This window comes from Alexandromys fortis, unplaced genomic scaffold (assembly GCF_014885135.2).
Source record: "Alexandromys fortis isolate MF-2015 unplaced genomic scaffold, M_Fortis_MF-2015_v1.1 scaffold_0, whole genome shotgun sequence".
Classification (NCBI taxonomy): domain Eukaryota; kingdom Metazoa; phylum Chordata; class Mammalia; order Rodentia; family Cricetidae; genus Alexandromys; species Alexandromys fortis.
The window spans coordinates 9,636,903-9,654,762 of NW_026067949.1; the positions used below are offsets into that span (position 1 = coordinate 9,636,903).

At 41.4% G+C, this 17,860-nt stretch overlaps 1 protein-coding gene across 3 annotated transcripts in view; it reads right to left on the minus strand.

Moving 5' to 3' along the window:
- The window catches only part of Kcnip4 (potassium voltage-gated channel interacting protein 4), a 1,036,530-nt gene extending 1,022,099 nt beyond the window's left edge, over positions 1-14,431 (minus strand). For 2 of the 3 annotated variants that reach the window (XM_050150152.1, XM_050150151.1), the window contains exon 1: positions 14,208-14,431. In XM_050150152.1, the coding sequence (XP_050006109.1) occupies positions 14,208-14,268 (61 nt within the window). In that variant the 5' untranslated portion in view covers positions 14,269-14,431. The remainder of the gene's footprint in view (positions 1-14,207) is intronic. The other variant, XM_050150150.1, reaches the window with a different exon arrangement.
- Positions 14,432-17,860: the final 3,429 nt, after the last annotated feature.

Sequence of the window (17,860 nt, forward strand, 5' to 3'; positions counted from 1 at the left end):
AGTCATGGATTTTTGGCCAGGTTTACATCATCAGGAATAAATACCCTTCTATGGAGTTGGTAACTTCCACAGCAATAATGCCATGACTGAACCAATGTAAACATCTTGCCAGGCTAGCCTTTGCTACCACTTGCAGGATTCCCATCTCGGTAAAACTGCTGATGACGTTTCTCCATCGCCAGCTTGCTTAGTATCATCAGGCATTAAGAAAGGTACCTAGTATGGAGGAAGCTTCCCCATCAGTTCTAGTTTGATTTCTCCATGGCCTATAAACCAAAGCAGATGATGTCTTTAAAACCAAGTTACACCATCCGGTTCTGTTGAGCAACCAAGAGCAATGACAGTAGCCTGTAGTGTTTGTAAGTCTCTGGGATCCCCCAATCCACAACTGAAAGGATAGTATTTCACACTAGGCACTGGGACTTTGGTTTGACAACCTGTGGCTTCTGGGATAATATTATATCTCCCACATAGTAAAAATCCATTCAAAGTCTTCTGTAAATTAATATTTTTAGAAAACTTATAAAATACTAGACTTCCATCTGGATTTGTGAAACAGCCTTTTTATTAGTTATCATTCCCTTTATCCCTCTTCATTTCTTCTTTCCATCCTATCCTAACAGACTTAAACCTGCCTCCCAACCCATTAAAGAGATCTATAATCAAACCACAGAGACTATCTCTGATTTCGACAGTAGATTACTAGCTGTAAGTTCTAAGCAAGAGACTCAAGTCAAATTTCAGAGTTTAAGCCAGACAAGAGAAAATATAAATTAAAGAGAAATTGAGATACAGATACCCAAGAGAGAGAGATGAGATGAGTCAAGGTCCCCCAAAGACAAGCAGCACAGAACCATGGTCCATGATTTGCTGGTTTATAGGACAGCAGCACATTATGCCCTTTGCTAAGCATAGGAACCAAGGGCACATAAAGTGTTTGGCTTTTGATTATCTAGTTCTGCTTCTTAAAACCTCTGATCACTTCTCATCACCCATGGGACAAGTCCAAACCTATAACAAAACTCCAATTCCTAACAATATGTATTCTACCTGTCTCTGCAGAATCATCTTTTGTGTTCTGTCTTTCTCTCTCTTTCTTTCTCTCTGTCCTTCAAGTATGTCCTTTACTTTTGTATCATCTATCTCTAAGCATAATTCAATAATTTACTTCATTTCTACTTCTTTTAAGAGTTATTTACTGACCCTGAAACCAGAGTAAGTTTTTTTCCATGTCTACCTGCTCCTGTGTATGTGTTTCCATGTTCATTCGCTGAAATTACCATTGTATTAATTTGTATTGTTTAAAATCACTCTTCCTAGCTGGCCACTGGTAAGAAGAAAAGGTGCTTGCATTCAACATAATTAATTTACAATAAATGTTAAATAAATAAGTGTTGGAGATAAAGTTAAATGGATGTGTCCTGAAGTCCAAAGGGGGGAAAGAGCTAGCATCTGAGCTTTCTGAGTATTTGTTCACTCCATTTGATGGCAGAAAAAAAACATGGAGATTATCTAATTGTTTAAACAATATTTGAGTCTATTTAAAGTTACATTGCTATCCATTTGTCAACAAATATTTGAGTGCCCCTGTGTCTCTTGGAAGTATGCACAGTCTCTTTACTTTGCATTTCCAGATAGATACCAAAAAATTAATTAAAACTGTGTTCATTAAGGACAGCGTTAAAAGGATGCATGGCAGGAAGGAGCATGGCTGGAGATCAATGCTTGCAGCAATGGTGTATGTTCTCAACTTGTTAACCTCAGGAAGACTGTGCAAAGCCTCTGCAGTTGGGTGGATAGAGAACCAGAGCCAAGATGGAGCAGCGAAGTCAGGAGAAATAATACAGCTATGCAAATGGAATGTTCCAGGTCGAGATCATGACTTTGCAGAGACTGAGAAGCTTCCCTCAGAAATTTACCTGTATGCTGTAGTGTCAGACTTCCCGGCACTAATGTGTCCAACTTGTCCTGACCATCAGTGCTTTCTGACTCAAGTTTGGGGAGGCCATTTGTTACGTTCCTTGGATTTAAACCTTCGAACATTAAAAGCTCCAATGGTAGTCACAAAGTTGTGCATTAGGGTTCATTCTTCCCATGCACAATACTTTGGAACAGGAACTAAAATTTGGGATCTTTACCAGGGATGGATTAAAGAAACCCAGAGGAAGTTTCTTGGATAATTAGCCTTTGTCTACCAGGACTCACCACTTGAACAGATAGTGCTAAGTCTGAGAAGACCAACTCAGGCCTCCCTCCCACAACAGGTCAAGTCAGCCCAGAGTGTCTCCTTTTACTCTTCCATGACCTGTCCGAGAATGATAGTGGAGGAATAGAGAGTACAGAGTACTACACAGCCAGAATGGCTTCGATACTATTGCCTTAGCCAAAATCCCTGCTCCGCCAATCACTATGTCACAGTGGGCAAAGTGCTCAAGATTTTGAACCTCAATCTATTTATAAAGGATGTTCAAAATCACCTTGGCAATGTAAAGCTATCAGATCATTTTCCTAAAACCTCCAAACATAATGTTGAACTCGATGCATTTGAGTACAAATATGTGTGCACATATAAAGATAGGTGTGCTGACACATACACTTTCCTTCGCAAAGGGCTAGCATCTCCCCATCAACTTAGGCCTTCTCAGAGATTCACATTGGAGATGGAATCAGTCTGGCGGCATATCCTTGACAAACTACTCATCCTCTTCAAACTCCCTTCTCACTCACTCCAACATTATTAACTGGTTACAAATGTCAGCCATGACGCTGCACGAAGCTGCCACCCATGTCTTTCCACAACTTGTTGTTCCCATCTAAACACTGGAAAGTCTTGCTAGTTTTCCAACCTTGAAGTTTTCCTCTTCTGCCTGCTTTATACCAGGATAGGAGGATTCTGCCTCAGTATCTCTTACCATGTCATCATCATTCTGTCTTGTTGACCACATAAAATCTGCAGTTCTTAGATTTTTCTCCTTAATCATACAACCTTGTCATGGCCCATTGACCTATCAACTCTAAACAAGTGGCTGCCTGTGTAGATAGATTCGTTCATGCTCCTGTTCCATGATTCCTTGAAATACCTTTTTTTTTTTTTTTTGGTTTTTCGAGACAGGGTTTCTCTATGGTTTTGGAGCCTGTCCTGGAACTAGCTCTTGTAGACCAGGCTGGTCTCGAACTCACAGAGATCCGCCTGCCTCTGCCTCCCGAGTGCTGGGATTAAAGGCGTGCGCCACCACCGCCCGGCTTCCTTGAAATATCTTTATACCTTGTTGGTTGTCCAAATCATAGCTCAAATACCAATCCTGTTTATAACATTGCCTAGAAAGTCACCCTCTGCACTGAAGGATCAGAGGCCTCTCCTCAGAAAACAAGCCATCTGCTTTCATACCCTGCTGTCCCCAATCTTTCTGTTCCTGACCTCTGTCCACATAGTGGAATATATCTCACTCATTCCAAATGATTGCAGAAATGACCACCACTCTCATTTATGAGACATAACTGCTTGTTGGACAGTATGTCAAGTGCTTTCCATACAGTAGTAAAGTTGGTCCCCATGCACCCTAGTATGATAGACAAACTTTATTGACTTAGAACTCAGCACATGTCTGTGTCCCTTTGAGACAGAAAATAGAGTAGAAATATATTCAAACTAATTCATAAATGTGCTTTATATGTTATATGTGTACAATATGCAGGTATATACCTTTCTTCTAAAAAGGTATATACCTGTATACCTTTCAAGGTATAGGCCAGTAAATGCAAGAGAATAGAGAGAAGTGGAAGAAATAGTTGTATAAGATGAAGTCATAAGAAAAACGACACTTTAATGAAGACCTGATATGGGGCAAGAATGGTCCAACCACTCACAAAGGCATTAAACTCCATTGACCTTGTGACTTCCCAAAATCATATGGACACAGCTGGGGTATCTGTTACAACCCATTCCTTCTCTTGTGGTTCGTGTTTCTCATCAAACCACGTTGTGGCTCCAACCCCCTCATCTTGTCCTCCAGGCAACCTACTCTTCCATTCTTAATGCCTTTACCCTAGTTCAGTCTTTTCTTTCTCTTGCATAGACTAATGCAAGAGTCACCTAATGACATCATTATCAAGAGAAGCCTACCCAGCTATGCAAAGTTAATGTTCTACATTCTGTCATTCTACGAAATTCAACTGGCTCCCTTCTGTCTACAGAATAAAATCTCCATCTATTGTTACAATCCTAATAGCCCATGCCTACTGGCATCTCCTCCACCTTGATGTTCCACAAGTCCTTAAAGTTTTTACATCTAATCAGCCTCATTTTCTTTCAAATGAAGCTCCTTCTTTATTTACCATCTGCATGTATTTAGGCAACCCCTGACTTACTGAAGCCAGACATCTAGATGTTCTATCTCAGGGTCTTTGTCATCACTGATCCCTTTAAAAATCTATCATCAACACCCTCAAGTCCTATTGAGCTCATATTCTTTCTCTCATGTGTAGTCTTTATTCTTCAGCCTCTGATCAATAATCTATTATGTCCTTCAGATTCCCCACTTGTAATTTCTGTCAGAGAAGGTTTCTTTGCCTGGGGTTTCACCCCGACCCTTTTCCCATCCATTTGTAACATTAGTGCAGTTTTGTTGCTGGTGTAGACAGAGGATCAACTCCTGTACTTGACCAAGATTCACCAGGTTCCTCAGCACCGTCATGCACAGACTTCCCCAATGTCTCATCTCACTGTTCAGTTCGATTCCAGACCTTCATTGCACCATGAAGAACTCAGAGTTCCCAGCTTGCATAACCCTAATCTCTTGGCTCAGCCTTATCCCCATAACTTCTGCTACCAAAAATATCTATTATTCCACCTGCCATCTCCCCCAGAAAACCTCAGCCTCCCTCTGCAGGTCCAACTAATCTAGGTGTCTTTCTTTGACCCTGTCTGACCTGCAGGATGTGATTAAGCACTTTCCTCAAAGTGTTCTGGATGTTGAGCTATTACAAGGCTTTCCATGTTCCAGATTCTATCACATGTGTTTATTTTCACAAGTACTTTTAAGGTTTCCAGGGAATATTTTTCATCTCTGCTACATTAAAGTACTGGAATGATATCTGGCCAAAGATGGCCAGCATATGTTTCATGGAAAAAGACAGACTGACATTTTCAGGGTCACCCAAATATTTAACAGTATTATTTAGCATATAGGTTAATGCTACTTCTCTGAGTAAGGTCTGTGTAGTGTAATATGTTACATGTGACCCCATGAAGCCCACATCACATAGTAGTAAACTTTGTGATTATAACACTTCTGCTCTTTGCTCCCTCAGCATTTTCCAAAAGCTATTGATAAGATGATAGCTGATAACACTCTTCATTAAAGAGAACAGTTGTGTCCTAGAATGACATTTTAGTCCAGTCTTGAAGATGAGGTAAATGATCATGCTTTCTGTAGTTGATTATGTGAATGCTGGCAAAGTGGAATTTAGGAGCATACCAGGAAGAGGTGACTTAAAAATTTAATGATATATGGTAAACAACAGCATTGCCTTTCTCTGTTCTCAAACATTTACTAGCATAGTGGCTCTCATCTAATGCATGATGGATAAGTGTGTTGTTAATGAATGATTGTTGGGCAATATCTTCAATTTTTTTCCTAGAAAATAAATCAGTGAAGCCTGAGATCACAACTGTCACTGTTGGCTTCTGTAATTCCGTGTTGATATTCATGAAAAGCCACTATCTCTTGCTTATGGATTTGGGAAGAAATGGAGCTCTGCTTAAAACTGTGCTGTATCTTTAATAATTTCAACAGTTTAATTGCTACATTGTAAAGATTGTAGAATTTTCATGGTTAGTGTTTATTCAGAGAGGTGAACAGTGCTTGTCAAAGTATTAGCTGTTTTGGATGACTAATTTTCATTTGGAAACTATATTTACAACTTTAATTTAACTGGGAGAGTTTATGTAGATTAGCAACCAATTCTGTACTTCAATTATCTCAGAAGCACTAATATTTACTATCTCCCAGCTTCAACATTTAGATGGGTGGCCCTTTTAAACCAATCTCACTGACTGTATCTCCATGAAAATTGGAATTTAGTTTCTACCTCCTGTGTGCAAGAGGTCCTCATTCTACATCTCTGAATACTGCTGAATTTGGCAGTGTTTGTTTACTTTTCCATGATTCCCAGTGCCTGGCTCTGAGCATTCCTCATTTTCTACTCGCCTTCCAACATTTTCCTTCCTTCTGCCACCAAATGAAGGGAATGCTGCACCTGCACTCCAGAAGTCCCCAAGACTCATTTCAGCAGGATGAACTAACTAGGAGGGCAAAGTTACAAACAGTTACCAAACCTCTAACGGAGTACAGGTACACAGCGCTTTGCAGCACAGAAAGCCCTGGCTGAAATTACAGAGAGTTTGTGGAGACGAATGAAGAAGAGCAAGGAGTTTTGGAATTCTTGTAAGAGACAGTAGATGATTTTCACAAGCACTCACAGATCTAGATAAGGTAGAACAGTGCTCATATGATAAATGATTGACTTTCTACAAAATTATCTTCAAAATCATGGGGATGCTCTATTTAATTTCAAAATCCCTATACTGAGTTGAAATGCCTCTGCTTTTACTAGAACATCATTTAAACTGCTAATAAGAGAAATGAGCATTCTCAATTCCTTTCCCACTTTCTTTAAACAGAAGCTATTACTCATTTCATACTCTCCAAGCTCCTAAGTCATATTTGCGTTATGAAGAAAGCATGTTTTTTCATACATTCTCTGCATTACAGAAGATTTTTTTAAAAAAATTTAAATGGCATGATCTTTTAATGTTACTGAGTGGTTGACAAAAAACGTTATATTTGAGAAATTAGAAAGAGGCAAGAAGAAACTAACAACAGAACAATCATAGATTTTTGAGACCATTCTTTGTTTGTTTGTTTGTTTGTTTTTGTAGCTTCACTCTTTAAGACCCCAAAGAGGAAAAAGACCAAGTTTACTGTCACAGTGTGTTTTCACACACAAAGAACTGCATTCTACGAACAGGAAATCATCTCACTGATAACGGGGTAACCCACTGTATGTACTCCAGCATGGGAATGGGTATTTTAAAAAATAAATGATTGGCCATTTCTTCCCCCATTCCACTATGAATACCTGAGGCACATCCATTAACCATCTTCTGTATAAAATGTAGGATCTCTGAAGGCAGACTCTGCTTTATAAGTCTAATACCAGATAGTTTCTGTATAACTATTTGAGGAATAAATCTCATCTTATCATCATGAGATGTCTGTAAGGTTCTACTAGATATCACCTTCATCACTGGATACAGGGAAAACAAAAACAAAACAAAAAAGGATGGGTGGCATTAGATCGAATGGCTATCTGATACCAACTTTTTAAATTATATCAAAATTTCTCTAAGTCAGAGTTATTTCCCACCTGAACTCACTTGTTCTTAGAGCAATGTCTGAAAGTGTTATCTTATGTTTGCCTGCTGGTCAGCACTACATTGTTGTGTTTATTAAGTTTCCTGTACAAATGAGACATAGAAGACCAGAGCATTGATTTACCCACAACTCCACTAGGTTGGAGTATAATAATAAGTCTGACTTAGGAATCAGCATGATGTTAGCAAGTCGTTCATTCAACATATTTCTGGAGCCTTTACCAGACATACAGCATGTATAAAGATGTGGGGTAGAACAGGTCTGAAGTAATTTCTCTTGCTAGCCAAGTGAAAATTCATTTGGGTACAAAATTTTAAAGTCCCTTGAAGAAAACCAATTCTTCAATGTAGATACGTTTAATATCTGGATGTGTTATAGTCATACAATATTACCATAAAACTCATGGAGTCCCTTGACAGGCATATATTCTTTTATGAAAAAGAAACTGATTTAGGGATATTCTTAGGGACCTCTTGACATGTATAACACAATAAAAATGAGTTGTGTATATTCTTCGTGATACCTTGGCATGTAAAACACAATCTTTGTTTTATAATACTAAGAAGACATACTGTGTGTAGGCTGTAAACTCTGGTGGTTATTGTATCATTCAAATCTGAGTATGAGTCCCACTTGGGCTTCAAAACCACTCTTCTTAAATAAATTTCTTAACGCAAAGCTATTTCAAACTATTAACACACATTGACATCAGAAAATAAAAGTCTATTTTCCTCCTGAGTCATTGTTTAAAGACCTATAAAAGTGACAGTGCGAATTCCCTAAAGACTTATTCGCTATTCATGAACAGATGGCACCTAAATACAAGAGGGGGACATTTCCTTAAGCCAATAATACAAATTTGAGGTAGCCCAAAAGTTACAAATTGTTGAAATACTCTGACTGCTCGTTTTTACTAAATAAATAAAATGGAATACAAGGAGGTGACTTCTCAAAGGTTAATAATATGCCCCGAAGGTATTTAAAGTGACACAGTTCGTTCCAGTGATCCAGCCATTCAACCACACTCTCAGGAATAGAAATAAGCCTTCAACATAGGAACGATGGCCAAGTGCACAACATGGAAAATTCTATATTTATATTCCTGATCAAATGACTCTTCATAATATCAGAGTATGATGGGAACTGCTGTGTTTAAACATGGGCTTTCTACTTACTCGATTCCCAAATACTGTACATGGACTTGCATACAGATCAGCCGTGGGAAAGAGGTTTGGTGAGCGGGGAGATAGCCACTGCCACTGGGGTAAAGAACTGAACTTTATCTCTTTTAAGCCCTCTCTCCCAACACAGCCTGATTCTCCCTGTGAATGCTGATATGAGAGAGAAAAGGAACCAGAAAAAGAGTTGTGTATACATTGAATGAGGTCTCAGTGGTTTGATTTTTCCATTCCTTTCTATGGCTGCTGCTACAGTGGGAGGCACTGTCATTGGATGAGCTTAATAGCTAAGATAATAACAAAGATAGCAGACATGACAGTGCAGATGCATAGAGATTGGGTTGTAGAGGGTTGGGAAAGGACAGGTCTGTGACAAACTCAGGGACAACCAAAGTCACATTTCAGAGAAAATACTTAACTAATTTTGCAATGTCTCATTAATTTTGGGCCACTGAGAAGGAATTGGAAGAGGCAGAAGCTACTCACTGGGTGTCTGCTGGACCACTGACCTTGGACATGATAGATCTGGAAGATAATAAGGAATCACTCTAACCAGATACAGGACAAAGCTGCATATTACCTCAAACACACAGAAATCAGAGAATAACTATTCAAGCCTTCTCTACAAATACTCACCTAGCTATGAAGCTACAGATGCTCCTAGAAGCCTGATCCTGATGCTATATTTCCAAACTCAGAGACATTATCATCTGATGAATAGAGAGGTTGGAAGCCAAAGAATGTCAGTTCCTAAAGAGGGCTTAACAAGCATCCAAACATAAATTGAAATTTAAGTTCTTTCATAGGTCTGTCATGGGGCAACAGGATTTAAATTCAGTAAATGTCCTTTAGGCACTTACTAGTTTGTGAAGCGCCGTGTAAATATTAACTAGAAGGATAAACATGAGTACCTTGTGTAGGGTATATGCTAATGAGCAACTACAATTTAATAGCTGCAAATGATGTAAAATGCCAAGTGTATTCTGCTTTGCTCAGATTCAGACCAAAATATAAGGAAAGCTACATAAACAAAGCCGAAGGGCAGGCAAAGCAACAGAGCTGCCCAGGACAGCAATGGAGATGAGTTGGGAGAGATTGAAAACAATCGTCAAGCAATGTCAGGGGAAGAAGTTAATCCTAAACAACGGAGAAACACAAAGCATGTTTGGGAAATAGGGAGTATCCAGCCACCTATACCAAAGCATAAACCGAACTATAGGAGAGAAAGTGGAGACAGAAGATGATCACCTTATCGTGAGAGCCTTTTACACCAATCTGAAAATACCACAGGTTTCCTTCTAACAGTTGGATCAAAGGAAGGTACTAAAATATATTCTGCGGGATAATAAGACTTAAAGCAAGGGTTAGTAAATATAGTAGACTTTAAGTGGGGGATGGTAAGGGAAGAGGATTCAAGCATACTGCCCTGGAAACGGTGCTATGAACATAGTATTGGGTTGTAGAGAGGAAACCAAGGGGAGAAACAGAAGTAGATAAACCCTGGTGGCTGATTCAACAGAGATGGAAGGCTCATAGCGAAGTGTCTGTTTCAAACAGTTTCAAACTGCGTGTCTTAAATAATGGTTCCCCCATTTGAAAAATAACTTGTTTTTAAAGAACAGAATATGTATTTTCTAGTGCACTTTTGGATTTTACTTTACAGTGCCACTAAAAACCTGCTGATGGGTCTGAAATCCTAGCAATGAAAATGTCTGTCTAGCACTCGGGAAGGGCACTGGGCTAGACTGTGCACAGGGAGATTTGCACACCACAGGAGAAATTAAAATACCCATTAGCTTAAAAGGAGAGTACACAGAAGAAAGATGCTCAAAAGAGAACTTGGTGAAGGTTGCATAGAATGTTCAAAGAAAAGAAGTAAGGGTCATAAAAAGAGTTACCCGGAATCCGAGAGCATACAAATTAATTCCGTCCCACAGACAGCCGTGGAGAAGAAAGCAGCCATCATCAGATATTGAGACAGTATATGTGAGTCCTCAATTTAGATGTTAGGAAGTGAAATGATAACCAGGAATCAATGGCTCAGATCGCCCAAGGACCATCGTCAGCAAAGGAGCATTTGGTGAGCAAAGGAAGTACCACAGGGAATTCAGGAAGATGTAGCAGAGGCATTAGGACCTTTAACCAAATGAGCCATTTTGAAAAATAAAAGGGTGATTCAGTGCTCGACAACAACAACAACAAAAAAATTATAAAAGCGCTCCGTTGAACAACCTTAAGACATTTTGAGGATAGTAAGGGCCTACTGAACAAATAATACTCAGGTCTTTATTCTTCATCTCTTCTTTCTTTTCCACCTATTTCTAAATCTCGCTCGCTCGCTCGCTCGCTCGCTCGCTCACACACACACACACATGTTGGAAAATGGTCTCTAAGGAGGAGAGCTATTGGGTAAACAAGTCAGTGTGCTATGAAATATTGAAAAGCGATATTATCCATGTGTTACAAAAACCACCAAGGACAAAGAAAACAAAATGACAAAAATGAGTAAGAAAGATTGTGTATTGTCCTGAAATATATTTTCAAAACAAAGCAACCACTATCTGCTCTAAAATTCTTCAGAAATCTTGAATGCATATTTTATCTTGCATGGTTCATTAATGTCCAAAACAGTTATGTCCTTATTTTATGAATGAGGGTGTAAACATCAACCAGAAAAGGAAGAAGAAAAAAAAAAGGATGGCACATAAGGGAAGCAAATAGGCGTCTCTGAATTGCCATGCTTCACAATATTTATTGAATATGCCTTTTCATCTGTGTGACACGGAGAAAGTAGAATATCTTACACAATGAAAAGCTTTTCAAAGTTCAAAATGAATGGATTTTTGACTATTACTCACGGGGAATTGCTAATTTGACTTTCCTTGAACCTTAATAAACACAGAACTTTAGTTGAAGCCACAAAACATCCATCAATTCATGATTCAAAATGCCAGCAATTTTTTCTCACTACTGCTAAAACCTGGATTTTTCCTCCCCATTTTTACTGTAGATTACATCAGATAACATCTGCCATCCCTAAGGTGGATGACACAAATTAAGGGCACCAATGAATAATTTCATAAGGCTTTTTGCTCTGACCTTCTTTCAGATTCTTTTACATTTCTGATTGAAATCTCCTCTCTCTCTCTCTCTCTCTCTCTCTCTCTCTCTCTCTCTCTCTCTCTCACACACACACACACACACACACACAAGCACACACAGGTAGTAGAATTGTGTTGAGTTTTTACAACAGAGTATCAGAATAATGGGCCTAGTTGATAGAACGCAAAACATATTGGTATAGCTTTGAGACTAACATGGGATTTGACGAGTGTCAAAGTCTAGTATTCCCTACACCATCCGTATTCTGTGGTCAGTAACATTCCCATGGTCAGCTCCGATGATCTCAAAGGTGATGCTTGAATACACACTAAATGCTTTTATGTGTTGAAAAGTGTAAGGGTGAAAGTTTAAGTAACATAATTAAACTTTTATGCTACCGTATCTGAGGTTTTCCCCCTATTTGCCACCTCGATTGTGTGTGCATGGGGGTCTCTTTCACCTCTCCAAGGAGCATTTTTAGAGTTTTGCCTCCAAATAAAGTCATAATACACAAGCACACATATGAAAGACACAGAGAGAGATTTTTCCAATTTGAATATTTTCACTTCTCTATCAGATAATCCTGTTATTGTATGAATGGATCCTCTTATAATTCCCTAGTCCATGAGTGTACGTTTGAGGGGAAAACCAAACTCCATTTACTGAAGGCTAGACACAGTTTTTAAACCAAAACCTATAACCTTTAAAATTGACAGTCATCCATTTCTCCCCATGGCAATTGCAAGTTTGAGCAGAGATCACCAAAGTCCTGACAAAGCATGTGCAATCACCTCTAGTATTGCCCTAGAACAGGACTGGCAAGAACATGAGTGATGCTCCCTACTATCTGCTGCTTCCTTTAGTCTTATCATCACACACTAATTACCTAAAAATGTTTGCAAGAAATTAAAAATGCAATGTTAAATTTTTGCTTCAATCCTCATCTTAGCCAAGATATAATCAACATCTTACTAGCCTCCAAGAAATCATTACATTTGATGCTAGAGCTGACATCACATTTTCCATTTTTAATATTTTAATTGTTTCATGTTTCTCAGGTATGATTTCATTTGTGTTTTTCGTTTACAGAAATTCCACCCTCCAGGACACTGGACTGAGAGTGGACATGTAAATTTAATCGCCATCTGCCTGACTAAGCCCAGGTCAAGAGCTGTTCTTACTGGGGAGGCAAGAATAAGCCACCAACTCTAGGGACTGTGATCCCATAGCCTGTCCCAGCTGTATCACACTCCTGAGCCTTGAGCATACAAGCTCTCCTGAATGAGAGTGAGCTGATCACCCCAATCACAGCAGAAGAAACCCCAACAATAGTTTCTTTATACCCAACCTACAACCACCCCTGACACTTGAAGTGTCCTTCTGACCAAAACAGGAACCTATGAAGAACCAAGAGTTTTTAAAATTTCACGCTCAAGTGACACAAGCACCGTCCTGCCTCCGAGGAGGGAAGGGACTGATAGATGTCGTCTTCTTGTGGCCATGCATGTCTGAGTGTTGGACTCAGTTGTTCAAGTGGCTCTGTTTCCTCCAGTAATAAAGAGAATGCACGGGAAAAAAAAAAAACTTACAACTTTATAGCCCTTAAGCCCACATTCTGACCCCGTAAAGCCAAATGACACGGTAACTACACGTGACTTCTAGCCTTATATAATCTTCCTCACAACCACCTTGATCCTATTTAGGGTCCTCTAAAAAAAAAATCTGAATGCATCAAAGCCATCTAAAAACAAACTGATGGAACCCAAGATGGTCTGTGGGAGGACATCAATTCTGCCTTAGGTCCTCCTAAACTCAGAGAACAGTTCCTATTCCTGCGTGTTTCCCTGAGAGCCACGCTCCTTGCACAATGCCCAGTACCTTTCTAAGGCTGTACTATTGAGAAATTATTTCCAAGAGTCACTGAGGACTGTTTTCTCCGAACACACAAAACTGAAGGTAGCACTACAACAAGACAAGCGCGCCTGCAAAAGGCTCTGACGTGGGCAACATCCCGTCTGTGTATTACCCAGGGGATCAAAATAGAGTTCTAGTGAAGTGTTTGGGAGCATCAAGGAAGTGTGGAGGGGGTGGATCAACACCATTTTGGCTCATTTATCGCCAGGTGTTAGGGATAGGAAGTGTGCCTGTGAAAGGCATCTGGTAAAAGCAAACACAACCTCAGAAATTTTCAGGGAAGGCAAAAAGTACGCACAGGATCGCAGCGGACCCTGCCACCAGCGAGTTTCAAACACACTTCAAGCAATTTTTTTCCCTCCTAGACCTTGCCATGCACCCCCACTCCTTGGCGCCCCCATGCCCCCGCTCCCACCTCCATTTCCCAAGCCCGTCTGGGTCCGCACTCTCTCATGCAGCGATGGCAACAAGCGTGCCCCCTCCCCCGGCGCGCCCCCAGCGTGGAAGGGGCACCCGATCATTGAGAGGGAAGGACAGTGCCAGCGGGGCGCCGGATCGCAAGCCCATCTCATCCTACCGCCTGTGGAGCTCGCCTCCTCCAGCTGAGCCGAGATGCTTTCCACCCTCCTGACGTTCATCTTGGGGTACGCTGGGTTCGAGAGCGGTACTCTTAGAGTCCACTGGTCCAGGGGCGGCTAGCGATGGGTCTGGCACCGGTGCGCACAGCCTCTCTGTCCTGGGCGACCAAGAGCTGGAGGCGGCGGCGGCGGGCAGGGCGCGCGGAGCCGCTGCAGGTGCGGGCGGAGGCCGGCGGGGGGCGCCGGGGGCGCTGTGCTGCGCTGGGTGGCAGGGATGCGCGGGTGGTGGGGGCCAGGACGCCCGCCGCTGAGAAGCCTGGGCGCTGTACCGCCAGACAGAGTGAGGCGCCCCCCGCCCCTGCAAGCTTGGCACCGCCTCTGCCACCTGCTGCCAAGTCACCAAAGGAGAAAGTGGAGGAGGCTGTAGAGACGCCTCAGGTGACAGAGCAGATGCACCCAAAAAGATACCCGAAGCAGTTTAAGGCTAAGCAGGGCTCTTTTTGAGATTTTCTTGGGACCCCTTTTTGCATCGCGTAGAACCTTGCACTAGGCTGGCTCCAGATGAAGAAGCTCTTTGGCAAAGAACCATACTGCGGGGTCCCTAGGGGGTCAGACTCTGTCCTGTGGAGTGAGAAGCTGGGTTCGAAGGACACCAGAAGGCAAGTGCAAGGAGACGCCCTTCTCAGGAACCAGGCACAGTGCCAGCAACTCCTAGACAGGAAAGTTCCCAAGCACAACTCAGTCATGAGACTGGGAGAGAGGTTGGGGAAAGTGACTTCTAGACACTGACTAGACAGGGCCAAGGTGAACCATATCACTTTGCACGGACCAGCCTGGCTGTCTAGGAGACATTTCCCACAAGCTTCTCCTTCAGAGGGTTTCACTTGAGGTCCTCTGTTGGAAAGGCATGGCTGAGATCCCACGGGGAATTTATCATCCAAGGCTGCTTGTCTTTCTAAGCCAACCAAGGCCCGCAATAGCTGGAAGGCAGAGACAACCCAATAAACCACTTGTGGTCATGGTTACTGTTGAAGAAAGAGCTGGGCATTAAAACATAGGCTTCTCTGCCCCCAGGAGTGAAGTTTATGGTGCCTCTTTTAAAAAGAAAGGTCGAGCTGACCGGTTCTGTGGGCCAGCAAAGCAAATTAGCATTTGTTCACAGGCTCAGCTGCAAGGTCAATTGGCCCTGACACAGTTGAAGTAGTTTCTAAGTGTGTAGAAAGCCATTCTTTCTCCCTGTTTCCACCTGGCAACAAATACCACGAAACCTTGCTCCTTTCTCGGCATAGGATTCAATTGTCGCTTGTCATTCTTTCACCCCTCATCCCTTAAGAAACTCCCTTGAAAGTCCTGGGGTGTGTTCCCTGTGTTCCCAACGTTGAGAAGACCATGCCAGCACCTCCATTGCCACTATTCAAACCCTACTTTCAATGATTAAAGATGACGTGACTCTATCCAAACTATTTACATGAGCTGTGGGCTGGAATCTGCTTTATAGATCTGTTGTGATTTAAAGAGACAAGAAGTCAGGGCAAACATGACTTCAGGAGAGGGGAATGAAAACAGCTGTGAGGGCAGCTTGTTTGGGAACACTGAGGAGGCTGCTGTGGTTGGAGCAGAGAGGATGGCAGAGTAATGGGATGGAAGAGCCAGAGGAGTAGATCACATGCAGTGTAAACATCTATTAAGTATACAAAATTCTAAGTAGCGTACGCGCCTTGCTTTCTCCTAACAAGCCTCCTCTCTGTCCTTCCGAGTCGATTCTCCTATTTTATTCCGGTCATGTGGCATCCTAGGATTTCAGCAATCTCAAAGCAAGTCTCCAACTAGCAATCCATTCCATAAACAGCCACAGCTCTCAATCTGCAAAGGATCACTAATGCCTCTCGGGCTGTAAACTCCAGCTTCTCTCTACTGACTTCCAAAACTACCTTCATGTGTGGGGTAGGAACCAGCTGGCTGGGCTGGAATCTAAGTGTGTGTCCAAAGCGAACAACTTAACCTTTCTCAACTCAAAACTGTGGAACACAGTAGTGCCTGCCCCAGTGAGCTTCTGGCAACGATTAAATGAGACAGAATGCACGGTGTGCTCTGGATGGCTCTGGCGCATTGTAGGGGTTCAAAGAGACACTAGGAAGAGAGTCCCCATCACTGCCATTATCATTACCATCACCACACTGTATCCTGATGAAATCAAAGATTAAAAAAAAAAAGTTTCTAACACAGATTTGCTCTCCTTATTTACACCACGAGAAATTTACAACTCCTTTGCCATCTGTAAAATTCGGGAAGTATTTTTTGTGTGTGTGTGTTGATCCATGTCTCAAGATCTGTTAGTGAGGATTAGTCCCTTGGGTCCTTCTATGTTTACATCTGGACTAGCTATAAATAAGGCAGCAAAAGCATCTAAAGTGGACACTATACTGGGAACATTGCAATATATTAAGCTTCCAAAATATTTGTGTGGGATCTTGGTTCCTGTAACATTCATGTCAGACGTCTTTTTAGGAACTCTTAGTCTCTGACAAAATAACACAGAAATATTCTCCTTTGCTGCCACTGGTTTTAAACTTACTTCATGTTATGTGTGTAAGGGTCTTGCCTACATGTATGTCTGTGTTTCTCAGGTATGTCTGGTGCCTATAGAGTCCAGAAGAGGGTATCAGATCCTCTGGAAATTCAAATGGCATTGCAGGTGGCTGTGGTCCGCCCTGTGGCTGCTGGTGTTGGCGTCTACCATCTTCTGCAAGAGTAGCCAGTGTTCTGAAGCACTATGCATTCTCTCTAGTTCTGTTTGCTGCCATTTGTACTATCATTTTCAGTACTTAGCACTGAAGGGCTGGCTTGCTCATTCCATCCTTTACTGGCCCTTCAAATGTCCCAACTAGAGGAAATCTTCATCCTCATGGCCAGTCTTTCAAACTCAATATATGCATGAAAATTCCCGTTTTTCACTGCTAACTCCAGATTACTCTTCATGTTGCATGTGTCTAGTCTATGGAGCCTTCTCGGGATCATATAAAAACCAGAAACCAAAATCATAAGTAAACTATGTGCCAGCCATTAACCTCAGATTTATATGAACATTGCTTCATTTAATCTTTACAAAACTCTATTGGGCCATACCTATTTCTTTTCCAGAAAGTCACCAACCATATCTCAGCTTCAATTCCCCATCTGTTATAAAGAATAATGTGAAGTTCAAATAAGATAATAAAATGAAATCTATTTATAAACCAAGGAATATTGCTGGAGTATCCAGGATGACTTTATTGTGCTCTGAACTATTACTGCCCATAACTTACTGGTTATTTCTGAAAGGCCCCTACAATTCAGCACAGCTCTCCTTTGTTCACCAGGGCTTATGCAATAATAGTAAAACTGAGAGCATTTAATGTTGATTGAGTGCTTACTATGCACCGTGCACTCTATTAAAACCTCCATACCACTGCATTGCCCCACACTAAGAAGGAATGCATTATATAGCTATTTTGTGCTGATTGAAAAACAAACTGAAACACACGGACATTAAGTTGCCCGAGATCAGTCAGCTCTGAAGAACCACAGCTGAGAGTTGACACTGTATTCAACTCTTGGCAAACCCGGGGCTGTCGATCACTTCCAGATGGTCCTCAGATGCTAACATATATAA